This window comes from Equus asinus, chromosome 4 (genome assembly GCF_041296235.1).
Source record: "Equus asinus isolate D_3611 breed Donkey chromosome 4, EquAss-T2T_v2, whole genome shotgun sequence".
NCBI classification, from domain to species: Eukaryota; Metazoa; Chordata; class Mammalia; order Perissodactyla; family Equidae; genus Equus; species Equus asinus.
In genome coordinates this window covers 12,096,777-12,115,154 of record NC_091793.1, presented here as the reverse complement: position 1 = coordinate 12,115,154, position 18,378 = coordinate 12,096,777, and the positions used below count along the sequence as shown (strand labels likewise).

The 18,378-nt window shown below is 54.9% G+C and overlaps 1 protein-coding gene across 9 annotated transcripts in view; it reads left to right on the top strand.

Moving 5' to 3' along the window:
- The window catches only part of SHANK3 (SH3 and multiple ankyrin repeat domains 3), a 64,615-nt gene that overhangs the window by 2,288 nt on the left and 43,949 nt on the right, over positions 1–18,378 (top strand). For 8 of the 9 annotated variants that reach the window (XM_070506622.1, XM_070506624.1, XM_070506623.1 and 5 more), the window contains exons 3-13: positions 96–299; positions 1,201–1,272; positions 3,210–3,318; positions 3,393–3,544; positions 3,640–3,807; positions 3,972–4,088; positions 4,473–4,550; positions 5,525–5,591; positions 11,600–11,873; positions 14,855–15,057; positions 16,205–16,318. In XM_070506622.1, coding sequence (XP_070362723.1) covers positions 96–299; positions 1,201–1,272; positions 3,210–3,318; positions 3,393–3,544; positions 3,640–3,807; positions 3,972–4,088; positions 4,473–4,550; positions 5,525–5,591; positions 11,600–11,873; positions 14,855–15,057; positions 16,205–16,318 — 1,558 coding nt within the window. Of the gene's footprint in view, positions 1–95; positions 300–1,200; positions 1,273–3,209; positions 3,319–3,392; positions 3,545–3,639; positions 3,808–3,971; positions 4,089–4,472; positions 4,551–5,524; positions 5,592–11,599; positions 11,874–14,854; positions 15,058–16,204; positions 16,319–18,378 lie in introns of those variants that run through there. The other variant, XM_070506630.1, reaches the window with a different exon arrangement.

Below are 18,378 nucleotides of genomic sequence, written 5' to 3'. Positions count from 1 at the left end.
CCGGAGTCCCGGACTCCCGCGGGGGCCCGGACACCCGGGGCCGTGCGCGGGGCCGGGCGGGGCCCGTCCGCGCTCATGAGCCCACTCCGCCGTAGAAGTGCCTGCGCCTGGATCCGGGCGCGCCCGTGTGGGCCGCCAAGCAGCGCGTGCTCTGCGCCCTCAACCACAGCCTCCAGGACGCGCTCAACTACGGGCTTTTCCAGCCGCCCTCCCGGGGCCGCGCCGGCAAGTTCTTGGACGAGGAGCGGCTCCTGCGGGAGTACCCGCCCAACCTGGACACGCCCCTGCCCTACCTGGAGGTGAGCGGCGGGCCGGGGGCGCGCGGCCGGGGCGGGAGGAGAGCGCGCGGGGCGCGACCACCAAGCTCCGAGACAGGAGCCGTGAAGGGCACGGCGGTGAGGAGCACGGACGGGAGGAGTTAGTGTGGAAGCGATGGGGCCTGTGTGCGGCGAGCGCAGTGAGCGATGCGTACAGTGTGTGTAGCCTGCGAGGTGTGAGCGGCGTGCAGTGCGCGCCGCGAGCCGTGTGTGGTGTGCAGTGCGCTGTGTGCAGCATGTGTGGTGGGAGCACTGCGCGTCGTTCTGCGGGGAGGGGTGTGAGCGGGAGTGAGTGCCCAGAGTGATGTGGGGAGTAAGCCAGCCCGTGATCTGTGTGCACGTCTGTCCCCCTCCCGGCGGTGAGATCTGAAGGCAGACCTGTCTTCGTTTGCTCACCCCATTCATGATGTAACGCTGTCAAGTGCCCTGTCAGGCATGGGGACACAGACTCATAGTGTTGGGGGTGGCAAGCGCAGTGGGCATTGAAACAAGCATTGTGGTCAGTGAGCTCAAAGTGGGCTTGGCCTCCACGGTGGCACAGGGAAGTATGGTCAGTTCTGCTCAGAGAGGGGGTGTCTAGGAGGGTAACCCTGGAAGAGGAGTGGGATTTTCCAGGGAATCCTGGGGATAGGAATGAGATGGAAAGGGCATTGCTGGCTGCAGGACAGCTGGGCATGCGTCACATCTGGGCTTGGTGTTGGATCTGTGTCCACAGTGGTATGTATGGGATGTGTATGGCTGCAGGGAGGCAGGTTTTGTTGTCTAGGGCGAGTGAGCACTGTGAGGCCTAAACTGCAGGAGTAAGCAGGACTCGGTTTTGAGCATGCATTCACTCACTCAGCCCAGTGGATGCCTTTTCTCCACCTTTTCTTTACCTGAGCAGTTTCGGTACAAGAGACGAGTTTATGCCCAGAATCTCATTGATGATAAGCAGTTTGCAAAGCTTCACACAAAGGTAAGGAGGCAGCCACAGGGAGGGGGCTCCAGAACCCTCCTCCTCCTGTCCCCCATGGCCGGCATTCCTCTGCCCCAGCCTTTACTGGGTTTTGTGATGTCAAAAATGTCCTTTAAAAATGAGGGCTGGGTGTAGACTCTGGCACCATGGCTCCAGGGTGGGCAGTCTGGGGATGGGCTTCCAGTCAGATGAGACTCTTGCTGACCCTGCAGTGGGCCCCTGGCGTAGGGGGTGTCTTGGTGAGAACCTGGGTGGGAGAGAAGTGAACAGGCATCTGATGCTGGGGGAGCTGGGCAAAGCTGGGGCACAGGGAGCCCAGTACTTAGTGGCCACCCAGTGCTGGGCTGTCATAATTAGGTGTCTTGTTGATTTTCCCCTGGGAGGGAGTGTTATTATCCTGTTTCACAGATAAAGATACTGAGTCCCAGAGAAGTTAAGTGACTTACTCACAGCTGTGCAGCCAGTGAAGCTGAGACTGAACCCAGATCTAACTCTGGGGCCCTGTACCTAGGCACACCTGTGAGGTCTTTACTGCTGGCATCATTGCTAGGTGGGCCTGACCCCAAATGCTCTTTGGGGGGTGCCTCACTGCCTTCTCTGTAAGAGGGACAGAGTGGGTGCCACGGCCCCTCCCCATGGCAGATTCCCTGAGCTCCCTCCCCAGGTTCCCATGGGCCAGTGGACATTTGCTTGCTGGATACTTCGTTGACAGCCACTGACACATTCTCTGAAGCCTAGGAGAGACATCCAAGCACTGTCACTCCTGTGACCCAGTGATACCTCTGTGACCCCAGAGCCTCCGTGCCAGACTTCTGGCCTGCCCCGAGGCACGTGGTGGTCAGCAGCCATGACTCTCTGGCTGGGCAGAGGCTGTTGTGGAAAGGACCCCCCTCCCTGCACTGGCCCTGGTGTGACCTGTCACCCTGGGTTCCTCCCATGGTTATCTCTCCTCCAAAATTGTCCTTAGTGACCCACAAAACACTGATGACCCTTGACCTTCAGTGAGTCCCACTTGTTTTTAGGATGAGTTTCAACTCATTGCCACAGCCCCCTTTTTCTGCCTGCCTGGGCACTGGCCAGCCCCCGCCATCACACTGTCCGCTCTGGTTCTGGCTCAGGTCTCTCCATTCAGTCATGAGCACCCTTTCTCCTGTTTCATTATCTTGACCCACCTGAGGAGGCCATCTCCTGTGGCACAGTCCCCATGGTTCCCTCTCCCATTTCTGATGTGCTTTGAGTGTTTCTAGAAGGCCTGAACCTCTGTCCAGGACAGCTTGCCTGTGCACACAGCATCTGTAGCACCAGCAGGGCTTGGTGAGGCTTTGCTGAGTGAACTGGTACATGATTGGGTGGATGAATAGAGGCAGTCAAAGTCCTGTCACAGGAGGGGCCCCCCAGAGATGGGGAAGATCCCCGAAGTGTGGATCTGCCATGGGGTGAGCTCATGAGGAAGATGAGCCAGAGAAGGAACAGGCTACCTTGGGAGTGATGAGGATGTGGCTGCCATGGGGCTGGCTCCTGCCTGGAGGGTTGGGCTCTTCCAGGCTGGGCAGATTGAGGTCCCAGGGTGAGGGAGGAGCTGGGGCAGCAGCTGAGGCTGTGGCAGGGAACTTGCTCAGGGGCAGGATCAGGGCAGCCTGGCCTTCATGAGGGACTGGCTGGGCCCAGGCCGACAGTCCTGGTGGGCTTGGAATGTAGGCAAGGACTTCAAGCAGCATATGGGCCCAGTTGAGCTGGGATCAGGGCCACAGTGGGAGTGCAGGGCTTAGGGTGATGTGAGTGGGGTAACAAGGTCATGGTGTAGGGTGACAGGTCAGACCGAGAGGATGGGGCAGTAGATGCCCCACAGGTGGCCTCAGGCTTGCTGGTGGAAGGTGGGTAATGGTCAGATGACAGTGGCTGTGGTCAGGGCTGACCAGGATGGCTGGATGTTCCAGGCGAACCTGAAGAAGTTCATGGACTACGTCCAGCTGCACAGCACGGACAAGGTGGCCCGCCTGCTGGACAAGGGGCTGGACCCCAATTTCCACGATCCTGACTCAGGAGGTGAGCAGCAGAGCAGGAAGAGTATGGCCCTGGAGTGGCTGGGATCATAACCTTTATCTGTCCCTTGAACCCAGAGTGTCCTTTGAGCCTTGCGGCGCAGCTGGACAACGCCACGGACCTGCTGAAGGTGCTGAGGAATGGTGGTGCTCACCTGGACTTCCGCACTCGCGATGGGCTCACTGCTGTGCACTGTGCCACGCGCCAGCGGAATGCGGCGGCTTTGACGGTCAGAGTGGGTGGGGCCCTGGCCTGGAGGGTCGGGTGGCCCAGGAGGGGGAGGAAGCTGGGCCCAGCCTGGATGCTGAGGCTCCTCGCCCTCAGACCCTGCTGGACCTGGGCGCTTCACCTGACTACAAGGACAGCCGTGGCCTGACGCCCTTGTACCACAGTGCGCTGGGGGGCGGGGATGCCCTCTGCTGTGAGCTGCTCCTCCACGACCATGCTCGGCTGGGGACCACTGACGAGAACGGCTGGCAGGAGATCCACCAGGTGGGCAGGGAGCATGAGGGTGAGGAGGCCCAGCCTCTGTTTGGGGGCGGGAATGGGTGAGGTCCTGGGCTCTGTCAGGGGTGGGGTGGGCGGCTTCTGGGCTCCACCTGTAGGATTGGGGTCCGGGCTCTGTCTGGGACCAGCAGGACCTCCCTCCTCCCCAGGCCTGCCGCTTCGGGCATGTGCAGCACCTGGAACACCTGTTGTTCTATGGAGCCGACATGGGGGCTCAGAACGCCTCGGGGAACACAGCTCTGCACATCTGTGCCCTCTACAACCAGGTGTGACTGCGCCTGCACACGTGTGCACACAGCTGACCCTGTGCAGTGACCGCATGTGTACATGTGTCCGACCCTGTGTGTCACTCCACGAGTGTGTGTTTTGTGTCCTGCAGTGAGCTGTGGCCTTGTAGGCCTACACGTGCATGTCTCATCCCTGAACACGTGTCACATGCGTGTTCTGAACAATCAGGTGTGAATTGTGTGCATCTGGGCCTTCTGGGCTGGGTGGGCCCTGTGTGTGGAAACCTGACCTGCTTGTCCCTGTGCTGAACACAGAGATGTGGGTGTGTGTGCCCTGCACCCCCGTGTTTGCACGTGCTGTTATGTCCTGCCTCTGCTCCTCCAGCTGACCAGTTGTGACCCCTACTTCGACTGTCCCAACAGGAGAGCTGTGCTCGTGTCCTGCTTTTCCGTGGAGCCAACAAGGATGTCCGCAATTACAACAGCCAGACAGCTTTCCAGGTACAAAAGTGGTTTACAGAAGCATGAGGCTGGCCTGAGGGTGTCTGTTTGCCTCTGTGTGACTTGACATCTCTGACCTTGGTTCTTCCCCTGTAAGGCATAAGGGAGCTCTTACCCCAGGACTGCCCCAGGGTGAAGTAGAGGAAGTGGGTGGGCCAGTGCAGTGCCTGGCTAGGGGATGTGTGTTCCCTGTGGAAGATTCCTTCCATCTCCCTTCCAGGGAGAGAGGAGGGTCAGAGGGCTCTGGGGCAGGGGACCAGGTGTGGGCCTGACCTGCCAGAAACAGGCGGGGTGCAGAGGCCAAACCAAGGGCTAGTGGGGTAGTTCCAGCCCCTGATTTAATTTAGGTGATGTTTCTGAGCCCCTTTTCTGGCTGATGTTGGTTCTTGGCACTGGGATGACCAGGTAGACAGGTCTCTGTGTAGCCTAGAGTTTGTGGGGGCGCACCGCACGGAGGGCGCTGGGACTCTGTTCTCTTTGGGAGCAAGGGCCTTCAGAGGTCTCTGAGGGGATGTGGGGAGAATAGGTCAGGCCATGGCAATTGTCCAGTCAGGGGTGGGGCAGCAGTTGAGGGCCCGGTGGGTTTGAGCACAGCTGGAAGGGCCTGTGGGATGACTGGATGCAGGGACGAGGGGAGGGAAGAAGGAGACTGACGGGTGTGAGGCAGCAGTGGGCCACGACTGAGATGGGAAAGATGGTGTTTGTGGAGGGACCGTTAAGAGAATAGATAAGGTGACCAGCATGCCCTAATTTGCCCAAAACTGTCCCTGTTTTACCTCTGAAAGTCACATGTCACAGGAAACCCCTCAGTCCCAGGCAGACTGGGGTGGTGGGTTAGACAGGGGCCAGGGTCTGAGCCTGGGGCCCCCAACCAAGGACGACCCCACAGAGGAGCCCGAGAAGGAGCCACCAGGGGCCAGGGGTATTGAGTTGGTGCCACTGAGCCTCCCCTTCCTACCCCTCCCATCCTACAGGTGGCCATCATCGCAGGGAACTTTGAGCTTGCTGAGGTCATCAAGACCCACAAAGAGTCAGATGTTGGTGAGTTCTGCCCACCCCAGTCCCTGTGGATTCTGTATTTTGGGGTTGTCAGGGCCCAATGGCCAGTGGGGATGATATAAGGGAGCACTGCCCCCCCCCCCCCGCCCCCCGCCCTTAGCCTCTTCCTGCAGCTCTCACTCCTTCTGTACTCTGTTGGTCAGTGGTCCATTAGTGGCCCTTGCAGGTAGGGGAATGTGCCAAGGGAAGGGCTTGTGTAGAGTAGACAAAGGGTCAGGGTCGGGGTCAAGGGCATGTAAGGTTAGGGTCAGGATTAGCATCAAGGGCGTGGTTAGATTAGGGTCAGGGTCAAGGGCATGATTAGGTTAGGGCTGTGGGTTGGTGCTGGTGCTGAGTTTAGGGATCAACTTAGTTTGAGAATGGAGTTTAAGTTAGGGTTAAGGTTAATTTCCCATTAGGTCGCATGAAGAGCCAGCAGGCAACACGGGGCAGTGGATCTTAGCCACTGACTCTCAGCGTTTCACTCTAGCCTGGAACAAGAACTAGTTTAAGTGGCCCATAATGTATCTCAATATGACAAGATCATGTAAACGTACATGTGAAGAAAGCAAAACACAGTGAGGAATGCAAATGGAAGAGGGTGGCAGCTACACTCAGGGTAGGAGCTCTGAGCTCTTGGAAGCCAGTGCGTCAAGGGGGCTGGGTATGCATGTGGTTCATGGTCCCAGCAGGAAAACCAGGAGATGCCATCCAGCCCAGGCAGGAGGATGGGCCAGCCATCACTTTGACCTCAGTGAGGTCGTCACCCACTCCCATGTCACTGGGGCTGGTCTGGGACCTGTCCTGGGGATCCTGCCATCCCTCCCCTGTGTTGCAGGGCTGGGGCTGTGGAAGAAGATGGGTCTCCCCTCCTGGAAAGAGTATTTTCTGGCCAAAGGCCACCCCCTCCAGCCCCCTGGCCACATAGGGGCTCCCTTCTCAGCTTCCTCTGTGTCCTGGGTGGACCAGGCTTTTCTGCCCATGTCTCTCTCTGGAACACAGACTCCCAGCCTCCCCTTTCTGCCTTGAGTGCAATATCCTCGTTTTAAAAGTGTTTAAAGTGACAATGGACAGCAGAGGGTTACTGCTAGTCTTAGGTCAGAATCCTTCTTGGTTCTAATGTGAGGTTTCGATGAGGGCTGGGGCTGAATTTTCAACTGGGGTTGAGATTGAGGTCAAGTTCATGTTTAAGGACACTTGCTCTATAGAGTCTCCCCTGAACAGACCTCCCTCAGTAAGGCTTGGTTATGAGGCCCTCACATCTCTAGTAGGGTCAGGAGACCATGATAGTTGATAGACTTTCCCGGGTATGGGCAGACCCTCAAATAGCAGCAGCTGGAGTACAGCCAGCATCAGAGACTCATGTTGAGTAAATGACTGAGCTGATGGAGTGGTGTAGGATGGGGATCCAGGTTCTGGTGGGGAGAGAACTGTGATAAGGTTTGGGTTTGAATTAGGGGCAAGAGACAGAACAAGGGCTCCAGTTATGGTCTGGTTGGGGCTGGTAGGGGTTTTGGTCATTAGCCTGGGAGAACCCTGGTTTGTGGACGTACGGGGTCCTCTTTTCTGCTGATTGTCTAACCATGGGAAAGCTGCTTAGGACCTCCATGCCTCAGTTTCTCTTTAGTAAAATATGGTTTTTTATGGTTATTTGCATCCCCTTCCCACCTCTAACCTCATGTGGGATTTGATTCTGTGGGTCTGGACTCTGGCAGGTGGCCTTGGTCCAGCTGATCGCAGGGAGGCCGAGAGGTGGGAAGGCCCCAGCTGCCCCTCATCTTATGATGTGGACAGAGAGGCTTGCACTCCTGGGGTCGCCATTATTGTGACTTACTGTCTGGCTGACCCAGAGTGTGCTTACCTGGTAGGTGTTAGGCATGCCGGCACTGAGCCAAGGTAGAGCGTGGGCATTCATAGTCATTAGTCCCAATGTGGTCATTGGCTCTGCTAGCCATTCACTCTTACTTGCTCAGGTGTCACACATACACTCAGATGACACAGTCAGATGTCCCTGAGCTACAGGGTAATGTATTCATGAATATTTACTATAAGCTTTGTTATCTTAATTCACCCTCTCTACAACCCCCCAAGTGATCATTATTAGTCCCTTTTTTCAGAGGAGGAAACTGAGGCACAGAGGGGGTTGATGGTAGAGGCTGTCTTCAGATCTGGCAATCCATGGTTCTGTCCTTGTCACCCCCACTCCCTCTGCACCCATTCACTTCAAGGACACTCCCTCAGTGACAGTCACAATTCCCATGCCCCACTCCAGCTCAGGGACCCTGGGTAGGGCCTGGAACAGAGGAGCTGGAGGGAGGCTCTGCCCATCTGTCCTCCTTCCTCCTCCTCAGGGAAGGAGCCTACCGGGGCGGTCTGGTAGGCTAGGAACCTGTTACCCTTCAGGGCACAGGACACCTCAAAGCCTCTTGACAGCCCCCTCTGGACTGACAGGATTGAAGCAAGGATGCTGGCCTGGAGCAGCTGCCTCTGCTCCCTTGCGTCTGTCGCCTTAGGCCACCTTCGGGTCCACATTCTCTCCCACCCTCTCTTACGCACACACTTTCAAGCACACATCCATGGAACTGCCCCACGGTGCTTTTGACGAGTGCCCTGGGGAAGTGCTTCTCACACATCCATGGAACTGCCCCACGGTGCTTTTGACGAGTGCCCTGGGGAAGTGCTTCTCACACAGTCACGTGCATTTGAGTCACCAGGGGTCTTGTTAAATGTAGATTCTGACTCAGTGGGTCTCGTGGAGCTGGAGATGGAGATGCTGCGTGTCTAAGGATCTCCAGCCCCAAGGCGAGGCTGCTGGTCCGTGGCCCACACTTTGCGTAACAGGAATCTAGAACAGGGTTTGGCAAACGATGCCCCGCAGGCCAAATCCAGCCTACAGTCTGCTTTTTTTGTTTTTAAATTGAGGCTTTAAAATTGAAGATTTAAATTTCATTTAAAATTAAATTCACATAACATAGAATTAACTATTTTAAACTGAATGTCAGTGGTATTTAGTATATTCACAGGGTTGTGCAACCAACACTATTGAATTCATCACCCCAAAACGAAGCCCCATGTACATTAAGCAGTTAGTCCTCGTTCCCCTCTTTCTCAACCCCTGTCAACCATTAACATACTTTCTATCTGTTTGGATTTACCTATTCTGGATGTTTTATATAAATAGAATCACACAATATGTGACACTTGGTGTTTGGTTTCTTTCACTCAGCATGTTTTCAAGTTTTGTCCATGTTGTAGGATGTATCATTACTTAATTACTTTTTATGGCTGAATAATATTCCATTGTTTGTATATGTGACATTTTGTTTATCCATTCATCCTTCAGTGGACACTTTGGGTTGTGTCCATTTTTGGCTATTGTGAATATTGCTGCTATGAACATGTGTGAAATGTATTTGTTTGAATACCTGTTGTTTTCAGTTATTTTGGGTATATACTTAGGAGTGGAGTTGCTGGGTCATATGATAATTCTATATTGGACTTTTTGAGGAACTGCCAAATTGTTTTCCACCATTTTACATTCCCACCAACAATGTTGGAGGGTTTCAAATTCTTCAAATCTCTGTCAACACTTGTTATTAGTTTTTTTGATTGTAGCCTCTAATGGGTCTGAAGTGGTATCTCATTGTGGTTTTGATTTGCTTTTTTTCTAGTGGCTAATGATGTTGAGCATCTTTTCATGTGCTTATTGGCCGTTTGTATATCTTCTTTGGAGAAATGTTAAGTCCTTTGCTCATTTTTTAATTGCTCATAGAATGAGTTAGGAATGTTTCTTCCTCTTCTGTTTTTTGGAAGAGTTTGAGAAGGGTTAGTATTAATTCTTTAAATGTTTGGTAGAATTCATCAGTGATGCCATTTGATGCTGGACTTTTCTTTCTTGGGAGACTTGTGATTACTGATCCAATCTCTTATTATAGTTCTGTTTAGATTTTCTATTTCTTCTCGAGCCAGTTTTGGTAATTTGTGTTTTTCTGGAAGTTTGTTGATCTCATCTAGCTTATCTAATTTGTTGGCATACAATTGTTCTTTGTATTCTCATATTTCTCTCTCTCTTTTTTTGTTGGTGAGGAAGATTCACCCTGAGCTAACATCTGTTGCCAAGCTTCCTCTTTTTTCTTTTTGCTTGAGGAAGATTAGCTCTGAGCTAACGTCTGTGCCACTCCTTCTCTGCTTTATGGGATGCCTCCACAGCATCACTGACGAGTGGAGTAGGTCTGTGCCCGGGATCTGAACCCGTGAACATGGGCCACTGAAGCGGAGCGTATGGAACTTTAACTTCTCAGCCACGGGGCTGTCCCCTCATATTTCTTTTTGATTCTATAAGATTGGTAGTAATGCTCAAATTTTATTTCTGATTTTAGGTATTTGAGGTCCTCGTCTCCTTTTTTTTCTTAGTCAGTCTAGCTAAAAGTTTGTCAATTTTGTTGATATTTTCAAAGAACCAACTTTTGGTTCCACATTGATTCTGTCTATATTTCTATTTTCTATTTTGTTTCTCTCTGTCTCTATTATTCCCTTTCTTCTGCTAGCTTTGGTTTTGGTTTGCTTCTCTTTTTCTAGTTCCTTACCATGTGCACTTAGGTTGTTGATTTGAGACCCTTGTCCTTTTTTAATGTAGACGTTTACAGCTGTAAATTTCCTTCTTAGCATTGCTTTTGCTGCATCCTATAAGTTTTGGTGTGTTGTATTTTTGTTGTCATCTTCTCAAAGTGTTTTCTAATTTTCCTTGTGATTTCTATTTTGACACATTGGTTGTTTGAGTGTGTTAATTTTCACATATTTGAGAGTTTTCCAGGTTTTTTCTGTTTTTGATTTCTAGCTTCATTCCTTTGTGATTGGAGAAGATACCTTGTATGATTTCAGTCTTTTTAAATTTATTGAGACTTATTTTGTGACCTAAAAAATGGTCAATCCTGGAGAATATTCCATGTGCACTTGAGAATAATATGTATTCTGCCTTTGTTCTGTGGAGTGTTCTCTCTCTCTCTGTACCTGTTAGGTCTAATTGGTTCAAGTTGTCTATGTCCTTATTGATCTTCTCTCTAGATGTTCTATCCATTATTGAAAATGGGGTGTTGAAATCTTAAATATTATTGTAGAACTGTCTGTTTCTCCAAATGTGTCAATGTTTGTTTCATATATTTTGATGCTCTGTTGTTTGGTGCATATATGTTAATATTATGAATCTGTTTGTTGAATTGACAGTTTTATCAATATTTAATGTCCTTCTCTGTCTCTTATCACACTTTTTATCTTTAAGTGCATTTCGTCTGAAGTTAATATGGCTACTTAGCTCTCTTTTGGTTACTGTTTACATGAAATATCTTCCTTTACCCTTTTAGGTTTAACTTGTGTTTTCGGATCAAAAGTGATTCTTTTGTAACTAGTATATAGTTGGAGCATGTTTTTTAAATCATCATCTGCTTTTTAAATAAAGTTTTATTGGAACTCAGCCACATCCATTTGCTTGTATATTGTTTGTGCCTGTTTTTGTGCTATAGTGGCAGTGTTGAGTCCTTGCAACAGATATTACATGGCTCACAAAGCCTGAAATAGTTACTGTGTGATTTTTACAGAAGTTTGCCAACCCCTGGTCTGGAACATCTTTTATGATTTCCCTGATTATAGTCAATTACAAATGGTCCCATACAACAGTCGTCTGGTGAGCCTTGTCACATGTAACCTGTTCTTGTCTTTCCTGGAGTCTGTGAAATGGGCAGTTCCAAGAGCAGATCTCAGCATCCCAAGACCTCATCTGGCTGACAGGAGGCACAGGCTTCAACCCCTGAAGCTAGAGTTGGAGGCAGTTTGGGACGTGGCCCTTGATGCCGCTTTAGTCATGGAGTGGCTAACTGTCATGGTTTGCCTGGGATTGAGGCAGTTCCTGGGATGTGGGATTTTACTTTTAAAATCTGGAAAGCCCAGGCAAACCAGGACAAGTTGGTCACCATATTTGGCTGCCCAGAGTCTCACCTGTGCCCCCCCTCCCCCAGTACCCTTCAGGGAAACCCCCAGCTATGCGAAGCGGCGGCGGCTGGCTGGCCCCAGTGGCCTGGCCTCCCCTCGACCTCTGCAGCGCTCAGCCAGTGACATCAACCTAAAGGGTGAGGTGCAGCCGGCAGCTTCTCCTGGACCCTCGCTGCGAAGCCTTCCCCACCAACTGCTGCTCCAGCGGCTGCAGGAGGAGAAAGACCGGGACCGGGATGGTGACCAAGAGAATGACATCAGCGGCCCCACAGCAGGCAGGGGCAGCCAGAGCAAGATCAGGTAGGAGAGAGCTGGGAGGCCCTGGCAGGGTCTAGGTGGGTGGGGTGGTGGGACCCGACCCAGGAAGAGCCAGCGCGGGGAGGCAGTGATGGGCTGAGGCTTGGGGTGGGGGACTCCCAGTCCCCCAGATGGGCCTCCCTGGATGGGGAGTGGAAGAAGTTGAGATCCTGTGGTCTGGGCAGGCTCCCCCATGCTGACCTCTGTTTGGAGCTGGACTTGCCCTGGGGACAGTGGGCAGCTGAGGGAGCATGTTGGGAGGAGAGGGTCTGGGCCGATCTGTGGTTTATAAAGGTTCCTGCAGTATCAGGGAGTGGGGCAAGGGCTGGGCTGCAGCAGGTTGAATGTTGTGTGGTAAGGGGTTGGGAATGCAACTTCCTTTCCATGAGGGCTTGAAACCTACAGATGACCCCTAGCCCTGTCCCCAAGGGAGAGTCTTGGTCTTTCCCCCAACCCCTCAGCCACATATAACCACAGGACTCCATGGTTTCTTCTCTTCACCTCTCACCATGAACGTTGGGACCCTGAGAACCAAGGACATGCGAGGGACGTGGCATCTTTAGAACTTAGAGCAGGACGCCTGGGCTGGAGCCCCACTGTCCTCTGTGTGTGCAGTGGGGAGTGGAGGGGTGGGCACTGGCTCTGCAGATGGACAGTTGGGGTCCAGTGCAGTCCTTGCATCTGCTGACTGTGGTCTTGGACAGGCCAGCTGGGTTTATAAACCCTTATACCTGGGTTTCTTGTCAGTAAGGTAGGGCTAATTCTACCCAAGTTGTTTCCTTTGGGAAGCCTTCTGGAACCTGGGCAGGTAAGGGGTCACTACTGGGACGCCCTGGCCCGGAGCACAGGCCAGCTGCTGCTGGTTAAGGCAGCTCTCCTCCCTGTACCTCGAGGGCAGGAACTGTCTTGCTTGCTTCCTACAGTTTCCTCAGAGCCAGTCAAATAGAACGTGCTTGGGAGACATTGTTGAATGAAAGAGTTACGTAAACAACATTGTTTTCATGATGATAGCTGGGCATCCTGGGTGTGTCATCTCACTTAACCTTGACCACCTATGAGGCTGTACCCTATTAGCACCATTTTACAGATGAGAGTCCGGAGTGACTTCTCCAAAGTCACAGAGCGAGGAAGCAGTATAACTGGGCCCCAGGTAGACCTAATTCCCAAACTTTGTAAGCCTGAGTGTTCAGGAGAGGGCTTGGGCTGTGGCAGGAGCTTATAAAAGCCATTTGTTCCTTTGCCGTTGTCCCTGCTCATGCAGCCTCAATCTGTGATGGCTTCTCTGTCTCTCCATGTCTCTGTCCAGACTCCAAGGCTTCTGTCTTGCCCCAAAACACCCCAGTTCTCCTCTGAAGCTTTTGCATTTCCCATGGATTTTCTAAGGGATGGCCCAATGGCTAAAAGAACAAACTTGGGGATGTTTCAGTTTTGTAGAAGGGCCACTCCTGCGGATGCCCTGCTCTCATTTATTTTTTATATATTCATTCATCCTTTCAGGAAACACAAAAGTAAGACCTGCCGTGTTCAGGGCTTTAGCTCACTGCTCTGTGGGCATGGCAGAATTACTGTCATCATTTTCCTACAAACATTAGTAGATACCTAGATGCCAGATGGGGGAGCTAATAATGGGGGGTCCTAGAGGTCTCAGAAGGACACTGACAGCTGGGGCCCAGGGCTAAGAGGCAGTTAGGTGGGCAGTGATCCAGCTAAGGGGCCTCCTGGTAAGTGACCAGGAGGGGCCTGAGGAAGTTTGGTGCACGGGGAGGGAGAGGGGCCCAGCGGGGAGATCACCTTTGGTCAATGGAGAGAAGGTGGCATTTGAGCTGTGATTGGGACGTTGGGGGCATGGAGGGAGGTATCGGCTCCCTCTGGCGCCCTCTGTTGGCAGAGCGTGGCATGGAGCCCCTGACCGCCGGGAAATGTGGTAGCACAGCATCATAGCAGGGCAGAGAAAGGTGGGCTTGGAGCTGAGAGACAGTAACTTAATAACTGGCCCGGTGAGTGGGATTAGAACAGTTGAGGTGTTGGCAACAGCATCATGAACCGCCCAGAGGAGGGAAAGGAAGGTACCAACCATGTGACTAGAGTGTAGCTAATTCTCACGCCCCAGAGAGCCTGGCTATTGGCTGAGAATGTGGGCCTGTCCTGTCCAGGTACTAGGGAGCCAGTGCAGGCTTTTGAGCAGGGTGAAGGTGGAGGACCCAGGCCGCAGGCTTGGTGCTCTGGTGGAGGGAGTGGTCCGGGGAAGGTGGTCAGCACGGAGTGGGCATGGGCATCAGGGGCAGGTGTCCTGGAGGATAGGACACAGGTCTGGAGGGTGATTCGGGCGGCCAGCACAGGGCAACAGTCAGGGTGTGAGGAGGCCAAGGCCCCAGCGGGGTTGCGGGGGTGGGGGCGGCCCCACTGAGGAAGCTCCTTCTGGTCGAGAGGCGCTTCTCTGAGGTCTGAAGCGGCCCCAGGCCCCTCCCCAGCTCCCGCCGAGCGGCTCCGACTGCCTCCCTCCTCCCCGCCTCCTCAGCCCGACCCCTCACCCGCTCTCCGCGCACCGCAGTCCCCCTCGCCCGTGGCCTCTTCCCCCCCACCGTGGGGGCCGCGGGAGGAGCGGGCGGGAGGCCGCACCGCCGCCCGCAGAGGGAGGAGCCGCGGCCGAGGAGGCGGGGCGCGCGGAGCGGCCGCGGCATGGAGCGAGCCCGGCGCGCCCGGGAGCGCAGCCCCGCGGCCCCGGAGCCCTGAGCGGGCGCGGCTCGTGCGCTGGCGGGAGCGGGCCGGGCGCGGCGGCGCGGCCCATGGAGCGGCCCCGGGCCGGGCCCCCGGCGGGCGGGCGGGCGGCGACGGCGGCGGCGGGCGGGCGGCGGGCGCTGCGGCGGCGGCTGCGGTGAGGCCGGCGGCGGGGCCGGGCCGCGCGCCATGGAGGCCCCGGGCGCCGGCTTCGCGTGCCCGCTGCCCCCCGGCATCGCGTCCGTCACCTACGTGTTCGTTTACAGCCCGAGCGGGCCTGGCGGCCCCGGCGGCCCCGGCCCCACGCCCGGCCCCGGCCCGGCGCCCCCCGCGCCCCCCGCGCCGCCGCCCCGGGGCCCGAAGCGGAAACTTTACAGCGCCGTCCCCGGCCGCAAGTTCATCGCCGTGAAGGCGCACAGCCCGCAGGGCGAGGGCGAGATCCCGCTGCACCGCGGCGAGGCCGTGAAGGGTGAGGGGCGCGGGGGGCGGGGTCGCGGGGCGCGCAGCGGGGTGCGCGGGCCTCCTGGGGTTCGCGGGTGCCCCTCTGAGGTGCGCGGTCGGGGTTTTCCGCGATCGAGGAGGGGCTGATGCCATTTTGGGGGTCTCTGTCATTGGGGGTATCCCGCGGAATTCTGAGCCTCTGTGGTCATTATGGGACACATCTGCCTCTGGGGATTCCTTGTGTCACTGTGGAGGGCTCTTTGTCAGGGAGGGGTGTCTGTCTTCATGGGGTTCGTGTCATGTGGGCCCCTTTCGATCCTATGTCATTATGGGTTCCCTGTGTCACCGTAGATGCTCCTCTCTTCGTGGGGTATTTCTGTGCCCTGGGACTGGTGTCATTGGGGTTCTGTGTATTTGAAGGACCCTATCCCATTACAGAGCTTCCTCGAATTCCCTGTGTCACTACTGGGACTTCTTCATTGGAAATCCTTGTGATGTGTGGGGACCCTGTGCAATTCTGGGGGATATCTGTGACAATTATGTGGGTGTCTGTATTATGAGGGTTTCTGTCACTGGGCTTCCTGTGTTCTGGGGGAATCCCGTGCCATGACAAGCTCCTCTCATTATGGGGGTCTCTGTCATCATTGGGGTCCTGTCCTCCTGAGTGCCCTATGTTCATGGGCGCTTGAGGAAGAAACAGTTGTGAGGGTCAGCCCTCCTTGGTCCATCATGTGATCTGATCCACTGGCCACAGCACAGTGATTCTGAGTTCTTGGCAGTGACCCCTCCAGTGGGTGACAGAGAAGGCTGGGGGTTGGTTCAAGAGGTGGGAGGAGAGGGGTCAGCTGGGAGGGCATGTGCAGGATTGTGGCCCCTGCCTCTGCCTACTGTCTCCCCACGAGTGTGTCCATCTGTGTGTGTGTCTGTCCCCCACATGCCCATCCTGTGCTGTGCCCATCTGTTCATTTCTCTCTTCTGTGTGGATCCCAAAATCTTCCCAGAGAAAAAGTCAGGAAGATGAAGGAAAGGAAGGAAGAGAAGGAGGGAAAGGGTGAAGGGTGGGTGGGCAGAAGCTGAGCCTGAGGTGGTGGTGATGTGGCGGTGGTGGTGGTGGTGGGAGAGGTGGGTTCCTAGCTGCCCTGCCCTGATAGCCTGTCTGGCTTCTGTCCCTCCAGTGCTCAGCATTGGGGAGGGCGGTTTCTGGGAGGGGACCGTGAAAGGCCGCACGGGCTGGTTCCCGGCCGACTGCGTGGAGGAGGTGCAGATGAGACAGTATGACACAAGGCACGGTGAGTGACCCCCATGTCCCCCATGCGTCTCCTGAAGGGCGTTGTCCCATCCAGCTCTCCTTTGGCCTTGCTTGGAGCTAAATCCACATACATGTTCACAGAGGGAAGACTAGAGTGAACTCAAACACGTTTGAAGTGGGCGCAAACTGGTGTACATGAGACACGTGGTGTGCACACACCCTGCACGTACTTATGAACACATGTGTGTACAACCTGACACTTCACATCAGTGGAGACATGTACAGTGTGCCCTCAGGATGGACATGTATGAATGTGCATCTGCCTGTGACTCCACACTTGGCTCCTAGTGACCCCCGCATCCCCGGTCCTCACACAAATACTGGGTGCTTGGAGTGTGCAGCTGGCAGACAAGTAAAGAGGTCAGTATGAGAAAGGAGGCATCTTTCCAAAGTAGACAGATTGTCCAGGTGGGCAGTGCAGGGAGGCCTGGAGCAGCCAAGAGGAAATGAGGCCTGTTGGCCTGGAGGGGCTATCGTGGGTGCCCTAGGGCCAGGATGGTCTGAGGGCAGCGGGTGGGGGCTGGCTGCATCCTTAGCCTGCAGGGAGGACGTGAGGACGAAGGCTGTAGCTCCTGGGGCTGGTGAGCAGCCTCAGTCCCACCCTGCTGACTGCCTGGGCCTCCAGGAAGGACCCCTCTGGGTGTTGGGATCTGAAGTGGTTCTGCTAACGGAAAGCAGCAGCTGGTCCTTCTGAGGCCTCCAGGCCAGGGTTGGCTGCATGTCTGGGGTATACCCTTGCAATGAGCAGTCAGGGGTCCTAGGAGGCCCCCAAACCTGTGAGTATTATTTCTGGCTCTGAGAGCTGGTGGAATGAGGGAGCCCCCTCCTAGTGGTGGCCAGTAGTGGTCACCAGTGGTATGTCTGGATTGAGGGTGCATGTGTCCCTCCCTCTGCACCTGAAAGGCTTGGGCCCAGGGCTGCTATGCTCCCTTGTCCTGGGTCAAGAGTTCCCAAGGGGAGCCTACCCCTGTGTGGCCTGGACCCCGTGTAGAGTGAGGCAGAGGCCCAGGGAGGCAGGAGTGTGGCTGCTGACCAGCTCCTGAGCAGGTGTCTTTGCTCCTTCATTCTGGCGTTCCTTGCCTCACCAGCTCTCCTGGTGGTTGATAGCATGGAAGGGACATGATCCCCTGTTATCTGCTTGTAGAGGGTAGGTGGGGTGGCATGTCCAGATGGGAATGATTTCGGAGGCTTGGGCCATGGTGCCAACTGGACAGGGGAGGGCAGGAGAAGAAGGGGGCTGCCAGCCCTGTTGAGTGGGAGTGGGTCCTGTGCTCCCCCATGGGGTGGGCAGTGAAAGTTCTGGTTTGAGAACTGTGTGGGTCCAGGGGCAGTTGGCCCTGAGTCTGAAGCTGGGGAGGGAGGGAGGGAGGTCTAGACTGGAGTCGACTTGTTATTTGAAGAATAGCAAATGTTGATTTGGTGTTTGACGTGTGCTTGACCCTGTGTCGGGAGCCAGGATCACAGAGGCTGGCTCTGCCCAGAGAGGAGCAGGCATGCACAGCAGTTACAACAGAGGCATTAATGTATGGCTGCAATGGAGGCTTGAGAACAGGGGAGCTCTCTAGGTCGGCCTGAAGGAGTCAGAGAAGGCTGCGAAGTGGAGGCGTTGTTTGAGCTGAGCCTTGAAGGATGACCAGGAGTCCTCTAGGTGGTCAGCTGATGCGAGTGGGGGCAGATCCCGTCTGCCGGAGCATGGCATGGTGTTCTAGATCTGCACGTGCTGGCAGCTGGCATGCTCCCAGCAGTGTCAGGGTGCCTGGCATGGTTTTGAGCACTTTTGCATATAAGAATTCACTGGCTCATCCCAGCAGGTCTGGGAGGTGGGGACAGTTGTTGTTAGCCCATTTCTAGGAGGTCAGATTCCACAGCCCAAGGAGCAGAGTCTTATCTGTGACATAGGCAGTGGGCTGCAGGGTCCCTGCTGTAGCTGCCACACTTTATGGGCTCTGGCTGAGTGAAACCCATGTGTGCAGTGAGGGGTGGCAGGGCTGGAGTGGGGATTGTGAGGCCGATCAGGGGGCCATGGGACCAGGGCGAGGA